Raw genomic sequence first — 17,523 nt, forward strand, 5'->3', positions numbered from 1 at the left:
GCATACCCTCGATGCACGCCACTGAGCCAGAGGTAAATTTTGAGCCTATTAAACAACTCTCCTCCCTCTCCCAACAAAAACGAATTTGTTTATTCGCGCGATTTATATTTCGGTCTAAAATGGTAAAGTAATGACCTAGGGAACTTGGAAAATTATTATAAAAACACGCGAAATTTTAAGAGCAAGTTTTTCAAGTGATTTCGATTGCTAGAGAATTGCGATAAACGTCTCTGTTATTTTTATTCTGCGTATAAAATAAATAATACTGACATAAATGTTCTCAAAATTTATGTCAGTTTTTAAGTAACTTCATGCACAAAAAAATCGCGTGAATTTAATCCGCATGAAATTTATAGCAAACCGCATATTCATAACCGTTTAACAACACGTTTTAAATCGAAACTGCGTTAATATTAGTCAAGTGTTACTGAATTGCGAGAATAAAAAACGCGCGTTTTTTTTTTATTGTGGACCACTCATAAACATGAGTAAATCCCGTAAATAATATCACTCAGTATCTCTAGACTTAGAAGCGTGGCCTGTATGAGATTGAACAGTGAACCACCTTTGTGGCGCTGATTTTAGAGGTCAGGCGAACTAACTGACTCATGAAATGTCATAGATGAAGATTCAACTGTGAACCACCTTTGTGGTAGTCAAACTGACTGACTGACTTACTGACACCGCTAACTGACTCATAAAATGACGCAGATGAAAATATCTGCGCGACGCGCGAAAAACCTTACGTTATTAATTTTAACGATAATTATAAAATTCTGAACTGGCATTTTTAAAAAATATCTGTACATTATCATTAACATTATTAATATTACTATTATTATTACTTTATTTATTTATTTTTTACAAATTACAACATTGCAGTTAATAAATATACGGCCAAACATGGCGACGGCGTAATAATACTAAAAAAAAAAAAAAAGAAATTTACATTTCACTTTTCGAAAAAACGTCTAAGTGAGCTTAAAACCCAAGCCATACCCGTGTGTCCAAGCAATATTTCTTAATTCCAACATTCGCGACACAAATGTCGCAGCGACAAAAATGTCGAGGATAAATCGCAAACTTCCAACCGTAGACTGTCTTTATCTATTCGAATGTCTCTTCTCGCATTCCTCCAAACATCGGCAATCTTCAGTTATCGAATCCAAGGACATAAGACTCTCTTGGGACGTCCTCAAACAGGCTCTGCATCTTGAATCTACAGAGGTCCCACTTTGAGAGTTTGCATCCTCAGAAACGGATTCCAGAGATCTCAAGCTCTCGACAGAAGTAAGTTTATACGGCCGCCTGAACTCAGCAATTTCCTCTTCGCTCATATTTAACATTAACAGGGAATCACGCGCCGTTTTTCCCAGGGAAGAAACTTTTTTCTTCTTTTTACTTATAACCGAATCCATTTTTGTTAGTGGACAGGGTTTATTTAGACTTTCGGGCAATGATTTCGGGCTAGAACCACTTCTGGATCTTAACTTTCCCCTTCTTTCTGGTATATCCCTTGGAGTTGTACTTTCTGGAACTTTGAAAGCTATCGTTTTCAATTTTGGACTGTCCTTCTCTTCTATTGCCGGACGCTTAGTCAAATCCTCTAGGGAATTCGACTTTTTTAACTTAGCCCGTTCTGGTATTACCGGGGAACTTTTACGGCCTTTTATTTCCACTGTGAATATCTCTGGTATTTCTACAGCTTCGTCAATCACTAATTCGGGAGATAGGTCCAGCATTTCTTTGATTTCGGCATCCCTTAGCTCCTGAGCGAGAGATCCCTGCGGCGATTTTGCTTCTGCGACAGAATGTGCCCCTTCCGTTTCGAAATCTTGATTTTCATACATTAAATATGCCAACGCATCTTTTCCTAAATCAACTTTATCGACACCATGCTTTTCGCTTTTCGCTTTCGTCATGTTTTCAACATCGACGACTCTTTCTTCCACTTTTGGGTCATCTATATATGCCAATTGAATTAGATCATCAGCAGCCACATCGCTAGTTTCATCTATCGTTGCGATCGGCGCGAATTCACTTTGCGTTTTGACCGGCGCAAAGTCGCTTTGTGTTTTGATCGGCGCAAAGTCACTTTGCGTCTTGATCGGCGCAAATTCACTTTGTGTTTTAATTGGCGCTTCTTCGGTTTTAGTCTCACTTTTCTCTAAACACGGCATGGTAACTTCCCAGACTGCGTTAACTATTGGTTTATTCTTCATTTGCCTCTCACTTATATCCATTGCTAGTGCTGCAGTGCATATACTTGAAGTTAACGTATTCTCGGGGCTGATATTTTCTTTAATCCCTCGAATTACTTTGCTGGGAAGCTTCTCTACAGGATGTACGGTTTCCGGGCTTGCTTGCTTTTCTAAGGAGTTTTCGGAAGAAGACGTTAGTACGGAAGCAAAAGTCCGCGGTCTTACATCTACTTTTTCATCATCTAATTTAACTAAGGTTTCGCTGCACGCAGCTGTGTCCAGTTTATCGCAGTACTCAGGTTTTTCGGACGCTTGCGTTACGTTTCTATTCAAATCGTTGGGTGTATTGAGATCTATTTTATCACACGGGCCCGGTTCTTCCGGGCATGTGTCATTATCGCTTAAAGCTAAACATTTTTGTACTAATTTCTCATCGGTGGTTAGTTCGGTAACTGTTGCACCTTCCCCGCTGTTCGGATTATTTTCCGCACTGTTGGGGAAAGTTTGGAACTCGCTTAGCGTGTTATCCGTATCGGTTGATGGGGTTTTGCTATCGAGTTTTTTGGAAAACGACTCATCTACGAAAGACACTTGAACTCTTTCTGAAAGCGTCGAATCTGTCGCTTCAGATAGACTGTCCGCGTCGTCTTTATCTGCTTTCTCCGTTACACTGCCCCAGGACCAGAATGAGCTTGTCAACGAGGAATCCTTTCTGGGAGGAGTACTAGATGACGATTTCTTATCATCGTCACTATTATTTCTAGAAAACAAACTGCTCGGATGTTGAAACAAACTCAACAACTTCTCTAAATTAGTAGGAAGTTTGTATTCTATTTTCTCCTCAGGCCTCGGTAAATGAAAACTGGCAGACGGCGCCACCCAAGATATTTTTCTCATACGCTCTAGCCCTTTAGATTTTAAAGCAGGTACATCTAACAGACTCGACGTTCTTTTCGGAGATGTTAGTGATTCATTTGGCTCTTTTCTAACTGATTCCTTCAAACTCGAGCTGCAGGTGAGTGTGCCTTCGTTTGACGAGCTATCTTCTCTGATTTCTGAGGGATTTTGTAAAGAGTACTCTATTCCAGAATCCGCAGATGTCACCATAACCTTTTCATGCCTAGCTGAATCTACCGAGCTCATACTAGCTTCCAAACTTGATAAGGAACCGTGAATTTTCTTAGTGTTCCCAAATATAATAGGGGAAACACTTTCGTTAGAACTTATTGATACGTTTAAATTCACTGGAGTCACTTCACTGGTAGATTCTATGCTGCTGTTTTTAGACAATCGAGTCTCCTCATGTATTATGATCGGTCTTGCTCTCTCTATGTTGAGACTTTCGACGGAACTTCCAGAAATTTCTAAAGAAGAGCTGCTATCACAGAAGGCACTAATGGGTTTCCTCATCAGTCTGGACACTTCTAGGTCTGGACTGTCTAAACTCGATTCGCTTTTGTTTTTCTTTAAAACTACATTATCTCGAACTGCAGGTACTTTGTTTACACCTATAACTACATTTACATCCTCCGTAGCGGTCTTACTCATAGCCTTTGTGGACAAATCTTGCATTTCCTGAATTAAGTTCCCTAAATCTTCTGTTATGGCTTCAATTTGTTTGATCGCTACTTCCCGTTTCTCTTCCTTAACTAATTTATTTACATTTTGGTCGCGATGTACTTTGGTTTTTATACTATTCTCGCTCCTAACAGTTACGGTCACGTCTGTTTCAACTCTGTCCGTTTCGCTCACTTCTATGCTACTTTTAACTAATTTTGTCTCTGTCTTAACTATTTTATCGTCACCTCGGTAATCAACGGTCTCATTATGAGACATTTGTTCGATTTTATCACCAAACGTGTCACTTCCAACACTTTCACTAAATTTGTTTGTATCACTAACATTAATTAATTCTAAATTTTCACTATAATCACCTATAACTTCTGTATCTTTTAATTTTTCGTTGTTTAACGAATTACTAACAGTAATATTTTTAACATCACTTTCACTCACTTTTATATCAACAATGTCACTCTTAACATAGTCTGATTCACTTTCTTTTGAAATAGAATCTAATAAACTTGCAAGCTCTTGTGGCTTCTCATAAACTTCAGAACCTAAATTAGATATTAATTCAGGTTCTATTATCACAGATTCAGGTATATTTACAGACTTAGAACTCTCTTTCAAGTCTTTTGCTATTATACTCTCGGCCTCAACTTTAAAACCCTCTCTTAAATCTACTGCTATATTTCTTTTATCTATACCACTGTTGCAATCACCGCCATTTTTATCTTTTACATTAGTCATTTTTTCATCTCTTGTTTTGCCAGTATCATGAATGATGAAGTCAGGCACGCTCATAATTTCGTCTGTTTGTGTTAAAACAGTCCTATTTTCCGTTTTAGGGATTATAACTGTTTTACTTATAACGTATTCTGGTTTCGTGTCAACTGAACCTGTTGGTTTTTTAGCTGGATCGAGTTTTATAGCTTTTTCATCTTGTATACATTTCGGTTTCGAATCTGTATCTAGTTTGATATCAATATAATCTTTAGTTATTGTATTTGAAACTACTTTTGTGACATTACTATCGCAAGAATTTCCACTTTTATCTTGTTCTATAACAATATTATCATTTTTACTTTCAGTCTTTGTTTTAAGTTTACAATTTTCAGTGTCTTTCGTTGAAACTATAATATTTTTTATTGCATTTTGTTTCGTATTATTCTTATTTAAATCACTCTGCTTTACGTCATTTTGCCTTTTCTCTGTATTATTTTTATTCGTATTTAAATCTATACTTATTTCATCTTCTTGTGTCGCATTATTTTTATTTTTATCTCTAGTGTTGTCAAATATAGGTTTATTTGAATCTTTTTCCGATTTGACTGTGTGTGCATTATCCTTATCTGTTGAATAATCAAACATAGGTTCGTTTAAATGGGTATTTGAACTATAGTCCGTCTTATCGTTATCTTTGCTATATTCTATGATTATTTCTGGGGCGGGTGATGTTGATGGCGATGGTGAGGGTGACGGTGATGGCGTCGTGGGTGGCAAAGTAGGGTTGTACATTTTGTCGTAGTTTCTTGTTACGGAAAATCGTGTTTTTCTTGGTGTATGCTGCACTGGATCTGCCACCTGGAACGCAAGAAAAAGATTATTTCAATTATTAACTATCTCTAGATTGTTAGTTTGTGTCGTATGCAAAGCCAGTACGGCTAAAATTGCCAGCAGAATTTTTTTATTGCGAGAGAAGGGATAAGATGTTTTTTCCATCGTTTTATCCGGTTTTCATCCGAGAACGGATGAAAATAGTATCCAAATAATTTAAGTGTAATATTAAATGGGGGTAGACATTTCCCTGTTGCTGTGCTTTGGCAGGTGAAAAAGTAACATTTTCTTTTTTTCGCTCTCAGACTAGCGCTTGACCACAATCTCATCTGATGGAAAGTGTAGATGTGGCTTAAGATTGGACGCGCTTGCCTACATCGTCTTGTCGGCCTTGTCAGTGGATATAGTTGGGGGATATTTTTTTAATCTCCTGCCCATGATAGCCCACAGTGGAAAAGGAGTTCTATGCCAATTGGGTTTAACTTACCTAAAAAAGCGTTTAGGTGTGTTTGATATAAAATTAACGGCTGTGTCTGTGTGTCTGTATGGGCCCTCTTAGCTCTTAAAAGCATAGATGTTAATGCAGTTTTTTCCGTATGAAAATCATATTCGTTCCGTTGAGGCGTTTAAATATAATCACCTAATTTAATATTTGAAAGGTCTTACAAACTGTTACGGATGAAATGCTAACCTAGATTTGATGCAACATCAGGTAGTTAATTACAGCAGATATATCGTGTTAAGGTCCGTAAGAAATTTCTTAATGAGAAGGTGATAGATAAACGATGAACGAGATGATAATTAATATTCTTATTTTAATATTATTGTGTATGTGTGTGTGTATGTGTGCGTGTGTGTGTTTGCGTGTGTGTGTATATAACATTTAATAGTAACATCAATTAATACCTGTACAACTTTAAATCTTGATGCAGAGGGACAGTCTGTCGTCACCGGAATTACCTGAATGGGCAAAGTATGTTAAAATTAGGAATACGAAATCAGAAGCCTAATCCCACCAAATGCCGTCTCAGACATACGTTTGAAAAAAATATCGTTGGTCCTGGAGTATAAGGATTGAAGATATTATAAATTACAACACACATTCTCCTGCTTTTCTCGTAGTATAGCAAATTAAGCTTAATTTTTATAATATGCTTAAAACGCACATAACTTAAAAAAGTTACGCACGCACGCACGCGTGCTGATTCACGCGTGCGTGCGTGCGTGCGTGCAAAATCCTAACCAATAGGTTATCACCGCTTCTCTGTACGTACCGAGAAACGCGAACTGCCACTTCCGGCCGCGGGTACGGGGGAGCCGGCGGGTGACGGTGCGGGCGAGGGGGCAGGGGAACGTAGTCGCACCTTACGCTCCTCCTCCACGGGCATACTTTGCTGTTGGATAAATAAATAAATAAATGAATTGTCAGTTCATTAGTCTCACTAAAACTCGGGAACAGTTGAACCGATTTGGCCCATTTACATTTAGCAAGTTTTGATCGGTTTTATCGGATTTTACAATCCCGTATACTTGCAATGTTCTAGCCAATTGTGCAAAGATTAACAGTAATTTATAATTATAATTTACGCTTAATTTGCTATACAGGAGAATCTGTAAATTTAAATTCAAATCGTTTATTTACAGATTGGTTTGATTATTTGGGAATAGTATTTTCATTATGGCGCCTAAAATATACAACAAATTGCCAGCGTCACTAGCCAACAGAAACATAAACTTGTAGATTTTAAAGATAAGATTACAAAATTGCTAATTGGGAAATGTTTTAATACCATGCAAGAATATTTAACAGACACATAGACACACACATAACACATAACAGACATTTATAGGTTTGACATTTACAGTGATTATAATTGAATAATTGACATGAATTGAATAATTGATTAGATATTTGTAATTTTGATATAAGTCTTAAATTTTATTGTTATTTTAATAATGTCGATTGATTTAGGATAGTATTATTATAGTAAGTAGGAATTAGTGTACGAACATATATATTTTTTGCATGCCATCTAAGGCGGATTGTTTGTCCCTATATTTTATATACCAACAATGTAAAACCAATCTGCAAATAAACGATTTGAATTTGAATCTGTAAATAAAAATTGCTATACTGGCCAAATACATGCAGCAGCCTGCCAACGCCTATTACAATTCAGTTTGTCATTGACAACGTGGGACAAACAGACGGACATTAGAGACCCAGTACAGCAACTGGGTTCTGAGTATCGGACCCCTCAGTACAACCAACCTTTGGAGCTGGAGCGGTGTGACAGGTAAGACTGATCTTCCTCAACAGTCTGTCCGGAGGTGCGGGCGCGGCCGGCTCGTTGCGGCGGCAGAGAGCGCGGATGTCGCGTAAAAGACGCGCGACAGTCGCAGTTTCTGTGCAGCTCTGGACGCCCACCGATGTTGTTGTTTCCTGGTCATAACAATAATAGAACGTTTTCACGAAAGCTAGGTGAACGCCTAAAACGGTTGCCTAATGATTTTTGTAACACCTAGATCCTACAGAAACCAAACATTTGACCAACTCTTAGATGAAGTATCGTAAGCTGCATCTAAAGTTACGAAATCGATACGCCTGTGCGTTAGCCTTAAGGAACTCGTAAACTGACATTTCATCAATAGCCTGTAACAGTCCACTACTGGACTACGGCCTCTCCCAACCCTAGGGTTGGGGGCGGTGGAGATTCCCCATGATCGCAGTAGATGCTGCCCGCTATCGGTTATATTCTCTTAACTGACATTTTGGGCCGATTGGCCATGATCAGTTATCTTAGTATCCATAACACAAGCTAGGCTTACTTTGGGGCTAGATGGCGATGTGAGTTGTTGTCCTGATATGTTTAATATTTATTATTACTATTTATTTAACAGATGAAAAAAAAAGAAAGTTTTTTTTAAAACCTTAAATCCATTTTTATGAAATTTAGAATACAGGGGGTATCGAGGGCGATAAATCGATCAAGCTAGAATTCATTTTTAGAAAATGTAATTTTAATCGTGTGTTAAAAGAGAAAGTGTGTGGGTATGTTCCGTATAGTCTCCGAAACGGCTGGACCGATTTCAATGAAACTTTCATGTAATCTCCGGATTGACCTGGCGAGTAATCCTGTAAAGTTTGGTGACCATCGGAGCACTCCTATTTTTGAACTGTCAAACACAGCTTTTATTAAAAATTTAATTATGTAAGTTTATTGTCTAAATAAAATAAAGCAAAATCTAGCCCGGCGAAGCGGTCTGGGTACGCTAGTTTATACTATATATATATAAATGGAATCTAGGAATCAGCTCTAACGAATTTCTTCCGAAGTATACCGGAAGCGATAAATCGATCTAGCTAGAATTCTTTTATATTTGAATCTCAGAATCATTTATATTGGACATACGACTATTTTTTTTAAGTCGACTCATTCGCGGACGAAGTCGCGCGGGTCCGCTAGTGATGTGTAATAAGCCGTACCGTTAAATAATATATTAGTTAGTAAATCTCTTAACCAAACTAAATTGACATATTTAAAAGTATTTCTATCCCTTTCCAACCCCCTGTTTGCTTAAGTTTAAGTTAACGAATATAGTTATCACCGTCGGTCACCTCACAAGTTAAATGTATATGTTATAAACAATTCAAAAGTGTGATGAATATTAAAAAAAAAAAATCAATTGACTTTGAAAACCGTACCGCTAAGCGATTTAGCGTTCCGTTACGATGTCGCGTAGAAACCGATAAGGGTTAAATATAATTGCCATACTCCCAACAGATTAGCCCGTTACCATCTTAGATTGCATCATCAGTTACCAGCAGGTAATATTGCAGTCACGGGCTAACATGTAGTGGAATATTTAAAAAAAAAACTCACAACTGGATCGTCCAAATCGATCTGCGTCAACGTAGTGTTCTCTTTCAACGCGTTCAGTATCGCTTGCAGTCCCGCCGCACCCAGTTTGTTGTCACGGAGATCTAATCTCTGAAAGTAGAACAGATTACATACATATAAAAATATTAAATAGATCCAGGCGATAATTTGCGGAATTCCATGAACGCAACATGCTATAGGAGTGTTAACGAATTTGAACTTTATCCAATAAAGTATAAGGTCCGTTTTACTCTGACATTGCAGTATTTCGATATGCGAAAACGACTGCAATTGGCTGACTATGAAAATTGGTCCTTCGTACCGGATTTTTATAAAAACACTGACTTGTAGTTTATTATATTTGCGGCTAAGATCTGCGATGGCCCTTGCAACTTTCAGTGCGACAGTGACCGCTTGCGCGTCTACTACTCGTAAAGGGGACGTAAACACGTTCGTTTTACAGTCGTGATATATGCTGATCAGTGGCGTGCATAGCCCTTGGACCCAGGGTATGCACAAGGTGTTCAGCACAAACATAAAGTAAAATTAAACTTTAGATTTAAGATAGGTATGTCGGTTTATAATCAAATTACTTTACGAAAGTTATATCTTTGATTGATTTAATACTATCGTCTATCTACTGCTAATTGAATAAAAGTACATACCCTGATTTACGTCACACAATTATGACACACCATTCGGCAGCATTTTCTAAGCACACTGATGATGATAATATTTTTCCAACATATCATGTTTTTAGAGTCTTTATGAAAATTTAAACATACGTGTTACTTTATCACCTTTTTTTGGGATATTTGTAACATTGGTACATTGGTGATTTCTAATTTTACGATATAGGGATAGAAATTAAAGTTTTCTCTAAGTACTTTTTCCAGGCACACTGAACCCACACAAAGACCGCACGAATATGCTTTCATTATAAAATGAATGAATAAACTATAAATTAACCTTAACATATTAAACTATCACTACTCAAACTTTTATAAGTTACTGAATTTATGCACTTGAACCGTTTATTTATCACCAACGCCATACAGCATTGTTCGAAGGTAAACAATAATGGCGATTGAATATGCTAATGATAATATTGCAATCGAAATTAGTCAAAATAGTCTTTAATTTTTTGTAAGTATGGGTACGAACGCTATTTTATTTTGATATGTAAACAATAAATAGAAACCATATTTATTGTTAACTCTCTCACTTTCCAATGATTCCTGGAAAACCTAAATTATTCATTTTTCAAAATTTAGACAGCGTTTGGTTTCATAGATTATTTTCAAAACGAAAGACTAATTCGATAATATTAGTTCCTTAATTTTCTTAAAAGACACTAAAAGGTAAAGGATATTTGTGAATAATGTTTTTAATTCTAAAAAAAGAATAATGACCGGTAACAACAATAACAAACCAAGCAAATCATTTTATTCATAAAAAAATCAAACACGTAATTGATTATCCACTTCCGTAAGCAGTGCTTATAGATACCCATACTTAAAGAATTTATGAATGAAACTGTTCTTGTGTGAACCGATGCTAATCTTGTAAGTACAAGCGCACGATTATAACATTACTAACATTACCCACTACTAACTTGCACGAACACATCTAGCAGAACGATTCTTTTTTTAGGCGTGCTTATTTTATTTGATATTTCTATGCAACAGTAGAGGGCGTCATATGTCGAGTGATTCTTAATAATGGATTTACCCTGCAATCGATAACATAAGATTTAAATAATAATATAGGTATTTTTACGTGTTTTATAAGGTAAATGTTTAGCGTTTACAGTTAATGATTAAAATACGAAGTAGAAGATTTTATTTTGTACGCTATGCGCCTCGAGCGCAATGGTTGCGCTGTCGCCTGTCTTGCGACAATTGACCTAGAAGTTTGGCCGCTCATTACTAGATGGCGCTTTCATATATTTTTTACTTAGTGTTTTTTTAATTACAAAACTTTAATGGTCCTATCTGAAGGCTCTTTAAGACCCTGAGGGTAGGGTATGCACTGCTTATTTGCATATATGCAATGCACGCCACTGATGCTGATTACTAGTTTACAAACCTTCCACTGAGATCAAAGTCATAAGGCCCATTTTACTATGACCTCGGTGTTTCTTTATTCGCTCCGATTCTGTATTATCGTAATATCGTAAGAAAAAATTGACAATTGTAATTGACAGTAAATGACAACTGGTCCTTCGAACCGGATTTTTCTAAAAGCACTTACCTGTGTCGTTACGGATAAGATCCGCAGCATCCGTTTTAAGTCTCACCGCTTGCTGAGTTCTTTTAAATCTATATAATAAGTTCTAAAAGTAACAGTCTATGCTTATTTCTATATTACAAACATCTTGCTGTGACAGCGGGATGTAGAAGTGTAGAAGAATTGAAGCTTAAAAACAAAAATATAAGGTTTATTTTCAAAGTCTATGAAAATTGGTCCTTCGAAACGGATGTTTTTAAAAACACTGACCTGTAGTTTAGAATCGTTGCGGATAAGATCTGCGATGGCCCTCGCAGCCTCCGGTCCAAGCCTGGCCGCTTGCAGGCCTAAAGACACTAGCGGGCCACCTCCGATTCTGTCTGTCTGTAGCGCCCGCACTGCGTCTGAACCTAGAGCGTTTCGCCCTACGTTTAACACGCATAGAGTTTGGGACGCCCTCTGTAATATAGAAAAGATAACGTTAGGTATATTCAATGGAGACATACTGCTAAAACCAGCTTTTACAGACGACTTAGTTCATTTTTGTCTCTGAGAAATGCAGCAATTTTCCTACTTCGGCCTGGTTCTGAGATTTTTTTACCGAGTAACCCAATAACTGAGAGAAGAGAATTGTCGAGGATCCATCCTGACCAGAGTGTGGTGAGGTGGAAACCGGCTTTCACTTTTGAGTGCCCCATGTGCGCGCTGGTAAGATGGGAACTACAAGGTAAGGATAGTATAAGTGAAGAAGACCTAGCAAAACATGGGATATTGTTAAGTTCACCCAAGAGACTAAGAGGTAGGTTTCAGGGGTGGATGCTGTCGGGACACCAGTAAAACCTGTGTCTCAAACATGGGGAATAAGGTAGAATGGTCCTGGAATGGCAGGCGTCACTCATTAAAAAAAATATATATATGACACCCAACAGAAAACCTTTTTATATGCATTTTAAATTTATAAAATTGATAATTCCTCCAAGTGTAGGTAAAAACACTGCTAAAAATTATAAAAAAGCATTGTGTCATCTCTTGTTTCAAAGGTGTCTCATTGTATATGGACCCATATGGATTTTTGAAAAAGTAGATCAAAACTGCAACGTTTCCTACTAGATGACGCTACAGTCGCTATAAGACTGATGTGAAAGGCATATACTAAAAATTCGGCATCGACGGTAGGGGACCGTAGCTTAATTGGAGAAAGCGCTCAGGCCGCGATTGCCAGAGAGTCGGAGGTTCAAATCCGGTCGGTTCCGAAAATTTTTATATGCATTTTAAATTTATAAAAAAGAAAACCTTGGAATAGAACACAGGACCACGTGATCCATTGCTAAGCCATCTACTTGACCAACGGGACATTTAAAATTTTCAAGTGCTTACCAAAATTTTTGCCAGATGCCCCGCACAGTTCCTCGTCAGCTGATTATTCCATAGTACTAGAAACGCCAGTCCTCTCGTCTCGTAACCACCCACTGAAAAAGACAATAGACTAAAATCAAATCCAAATCCTAAAATATATATTATTTATATATGTGACGGCGGTGACAGCTGATTGTTCAATTCAATTCTTGTTTATGGCTTTTGTCTGTGCCAACTGGGCACAAGGTACTTCGCCAATGTCTTGTAGATGAAGAAGGCACGAAGGAGATTGATCGGTGAAACTAATGAAAAGTTAATTTTGAATATGTACCAAGAAATAGTTGTTATTAGCTAGTTAGCTCTTTAACCTAAGGCAGCACAGACAACACATGCATATATATCTAACACGGATATTTTTTGTACATTATACTTTAATTTTATTACTTACTATATATTTACATAAAAATCTACAATAAGGACTGAAAACAAACATTAAAAAACATTTAACACTCAATGGACGGGGGACTTTGGGAGGAAGAACGTCATAGAGGGGATAGGTAAGTTTGGGACAGTTAAAAATAATATGAGTTATAGTGCCCTCATCCAAGCCACACTCACAGATGGAGTTGTCCCTTATCCGGAGTTTGGCCAGATGTACAGGTGTGCTAGCATGACCAAGACGCAATCGGGAAATTGTGGATAAAGTCCAGCGATTTGTACTCCGAGAGTGACAAAACCAGGGTTGTCTTGGTATGTTTTGTTGGATGGTAGCGTAAAACTTACCCTTAACCAATTTGGAATCATTCCAAAAAATTTTCCAGGCTGTTTCCATATCTTTTTTGGCAAGAGTACATAGGTCCTGCGATGAATTTTTAAAATGATCTAGAGAACCTGACTCAACAGCTGTTTTGGCACATGAGTCAGCAGTCTCGTTTCCTGGAATACCTGAGTGGCTTGGCAGCTGATTGTTGATAGACAGCGACAGGAAGCGCTGACGGCACGTGTACCGATCGCTAAATATACTCTGTGACATTTTTCCTTAGATGACATTCCTGTCAGATAAGTTTTTTTAGTCTATGATTAGGGTCTGCGCGAATCGGTGCACGGACCGTGGTCTATCATAACAAACCGCCATTTTACTTTTATTTCCATGAGTCAATACTGAAATTGTTAAGTTAATTTAGTGTTTTGTGATATCAGTGATTTGTTAAATGACAATTAAAGTTATGTTCCATCGCTCGTGATCATCTCTAAAGTAAATGCGGTGAAAATCGGAAGAGACAAATTAAGTTGTAACCGGCTCAGACTTTTGAAGTGATTTTTGAGTTTATGAATAAACCAGAGTTGTTAATTTAGTTCTGATGTCAGGTCCTACGCCTATATATGTATTTATATATATATTTATTTTATTAAATGTTTATGTATGTCTATTTATTTTCGAACATATATGTATATATAATTGCACTATCCCACTCTCTTGTAGCTTTTCTATCTGACAGAGGTTGCCTGTAAGAGATTGCTTGCAGTAACAAGGCCGCCTTTGCATGCCTACAATTCTTGTTCTTTGGCTTATTCTTTATTTTATGTATATTCTGATGTTTGTGTGCAATAAAGTATTTCTTCTTCAAATTATGCGCAATAACTTACACACGGCAGTAGTGAAACTGTCGAAAATTAACCTAAATATTAAATGTACTACATATAATTCAGTTTTCATGGTAACTAAAATAGAAAACAAAATGTATAAATATATTATATAGGGTGACCCAAAAAAAAAATTTCTTTTTTTTTTTTCTCTAAAGTTAATTTTGGGTGTAAAAAAATGTCTGTGAAAAATTGAGCCATTAATATTAAGATTGTCCTCATCGCATTTTTTTAATACTGAAACCAACCGTTTCGGTGTAATTTATAAAATTCGATCAAATTTTTGAACAATCGAACTTTGATCTTGAATAACTTTTGAACGCGTGGACAAATCAAAAAATGTTATCAGACCTTTTTTGTTGAGCGTTCAATTCTCTATAAAGATTGGAACAGAGATTTATCAGTCAACCAGTCGTTTGAACGGTAAAAAAATCAGAAGAAGCAAAAAAAACTTTTCCTGCGTTATTCCTATGGGAATTAAAAAAATGCGATGAGGACAATCTTAATATTAATTTTCACAGATTTTTTTTTACCCCCAAAATAAATTTTGAGCCTGTTTGGAAAAAAAACAAAAAAAAATTTTTTTGGATCACCCTAATATTCTATCTCATTCTTTTCCATCCATTTATGTGTTTCTTTCTTTATCGTGACGAGAAGATTTCTTACATACTTAACAATAATTTACTGTAAAGTATAATACTTTGTAAATTGTGCACCATATTGCAATTGTGCACCACAGACTATTGCTGTGACTTCGGCTGTACTCACGTGGGCATTGGTGCGGTGAGGGGGGAGAGTCCGCCAATTGCTTTTCCAACGCATCCGCTATAGCACCCACGCCTGTATCCTGCAAAAAAAACATTAGCACACGTTAGCGATTTGTTCAAATAATAGGCTTTATGGTGGTATCGACCTCTGCCTCTTGTGGCTGTCTCCAAATTATCTAACTAGATGGCGCCACAAAGATCCTGCATCGCTAGCGACATTTTCATTAATAATGACTATATGTCGGAAATTATAATTAAAGCTAACAACGCCATCTAGTTATCAACGTAATGCAATTATTATAAATAACAAAAAAAAAATTATAAACTGGATGGAGTTCGTGTGGCGGGGATGATCATTTGTCATATTCGAGAGTGGGGTTGGTGCCCGCCGGGCGGTTTAGTCGTAAGCTCCGTATGGGATGGTCGGTAGTCATATCGCCGCACCGAACCCATCGTTCGCTATATAGTTCCATAGTGCACCTAATGGTTTATCGAATTATTGTGAAATACCCAGTGTAACTATAGTGTGCGATTAACCATGTAATCAGTTTCTCGTGTTTTATCTGCCAGAGTAACCGCAACCATATGATAAGATCATGATGAAGAACATGCCCGCAATATGGAGACACGCCTCCGCCTCCGACATATATATTTACAACTTCCAAAGATGAATGGTCGGACCTCGGTCCCCGAGCAAGAACGCCCGCTCGGTGAAAGATCTTCTTATTGTTACGGTCGAGCGTATCATCATAGCTCGCGTACACTACTTTTCTAGCCCACCTTCCTATTTAACATTATTGTCACTAGATGGCGCTCTTTAGATTCCATACAAATTGTATTGTTTCCTAGTATTAAATGAAATTTTTGTACAATTTATTGTACACCAAGACAGCAAAATAGATAGCAAGAATTGAACAAATATTTCGCAGGCCCAATAGGCGGCCTTATCTAAAAAGCGATCTCTACAAGGCAACCTAGCAAGTGACAAGTTAGTAGTGTCATTGTGGATTTACACAAAAAATGTACACATACTCAAACTGGTGGTCGCCCGAAATCGACCATAATTAATTTAAATAATACGTTTGTACATTATTAACTTCTATAATCACAGATTTTGCCGAAGCACTGACACTGTTAATTTGCCAATATTTTCATAGTATTGTCATAGTATTTTTTTTTTTTTATTTATTATTTTAAAACAAATAATAATCCAAAAAATGACTAATAAATATATAGCTACTAGCGTGCGTGCGTGCGTGTTTGTGTGCAAATAAGTTTAATATTTTATTTATTTTGCATAATTAAAAAAAATATATTAGTATTCTACACTCTTCTATGAACAATAAGTGTTGGAAATTTCATATCCGACAGTCCGAGCAATTTTCGAAAAAAGCGTTTCAAAGGTTTTGATTCACATATCAATATAAAACGTGTAAATGAAAACCGAAATAAAACCTCACAGGCTTTAGAGGAACATTATATTCTGCCTCAAAGACTGTGAAACCAAAAACCTAATAGTTTGAGGTATCAGACCAAGCATACCAGCCACCTGATGGTAAGTGGAAACCAATCGTCCATTAACAGAGCAACACATCGCAGCGTTTATTTATAACTTCTTACTGTATTCACCCCGGTAAATAATTCTCCAAGTGAGTCGGCTCCAGAAACCGTGTCGCGCCACTCACCTGAATCTGGTTGTTGGACAGGTCGAGTAGCTGTAATCGCGTGTTGTACCGCAGCAATGAGGCTATCTGCGACGCGTCCGACGCCGCGAGACTGTTGTCCCCGAGCCGCAACTCCCGCACCGAACTGTTAGTCTTGAGCGCGATCACTGGAACAATAAAAAATCCCTACTAATATTATAAATGTCAATGTAAGTTTGTTTGTTACGCTTTCACGCAAGAACTACTTAACCGATCCTCATGAAACTTTGTACACATATTCTTGGAAGTGTTAGAAGTGATATAGGATACTTTTTATCCCGACATTAAGCTCGGTTCCTTTGGGAGAGGCGATGAAAGTGTTTGACGATTTTACACCATAACTCCGACAAATTATAACCGATTTAAATAATTATTTTTGTACTATAGAGGGTATAATATGTGTTTAATTATGCCCAAACTTTGTGTAGATCTGATGAATGTGGTTGGAGATAGAGGACAAAACTCCTCAGCGGACACCAGCAAACTCCTCATTTAAGGCTTAGCGATACTGAATACTTTAATTTTATTAAGAACTACAACTAAATTGAATGCCACATCAAAAAACAAAATGTCGAATTCAACATCTAGTAAATAAATAAATATATATACTACGACAATAGGCACA

At 37.1% G+C, this 17,523-nt stretch overlaps 1 protein-coding gene across 1 annotated transcript in view; it reads right to left on the reverse strand.

The window, feature by feature from the left end:
- Positions 1 to 17,523, reverse strand: part of LOC120635596 — a 46,739-nt gene continuing 29,216 nt past the window's right edge. The window contains exons 6-14 of the mRNA XM_039906606.1: positions 16,881 to 17,026; positions 15,197 to 15,275; positions 12,806 to 12,897; positions 11,699 to 11,887; positions 9,203 to 9,310; positions 7,591 to 7,761; positions 6,593 to 6,712; positions 6,225 to 6,278; positions 1 to 5,345 (exon numbers count right to left, since the gene is read on the reverse strand). Coding sequence (XP_039762540.1) covers positions 1,104 to 5,345; positions 6,225 to 6,278; positions 6,593 to 6,712; positions 7,591 to 7,761; positions 9,203 to 9,310; positions 11,699 to 11,887; positions 12,806 to 12,897; positions 15,197 to 15,275; positions 16,881 to 17,026 — 5,201 coding nt within the window. The 3' untranslated portion in view covers positions 1 to 1,103. The remainder of the gene's footprint in view (positions 5,346 to 6,224; positions 6,279 to 6,592; positions 6,713 to 7,590; positions 7,762 to 9,202; positions 9,311 to 11,698; positions 11,888 to 12,805; positions 12,898 to 15,196; positions 15,276 to 16,880; positions 17,027 to 17,523) is intronic.

Source organism: Pararge aegeria, chromosome 27 (assembly GCF_905163445.1).
Source record: "Pararge aegeria chromosome 27, ilParAegt1.1, whole genome shotgun sequence".
Classification (NCBI taxonomy): Eukaryota; Metazoa; Arthropoda; class Insecta; order Lepidoptera; family Nymphalidae; genus Pararge; species Pararge aegeria.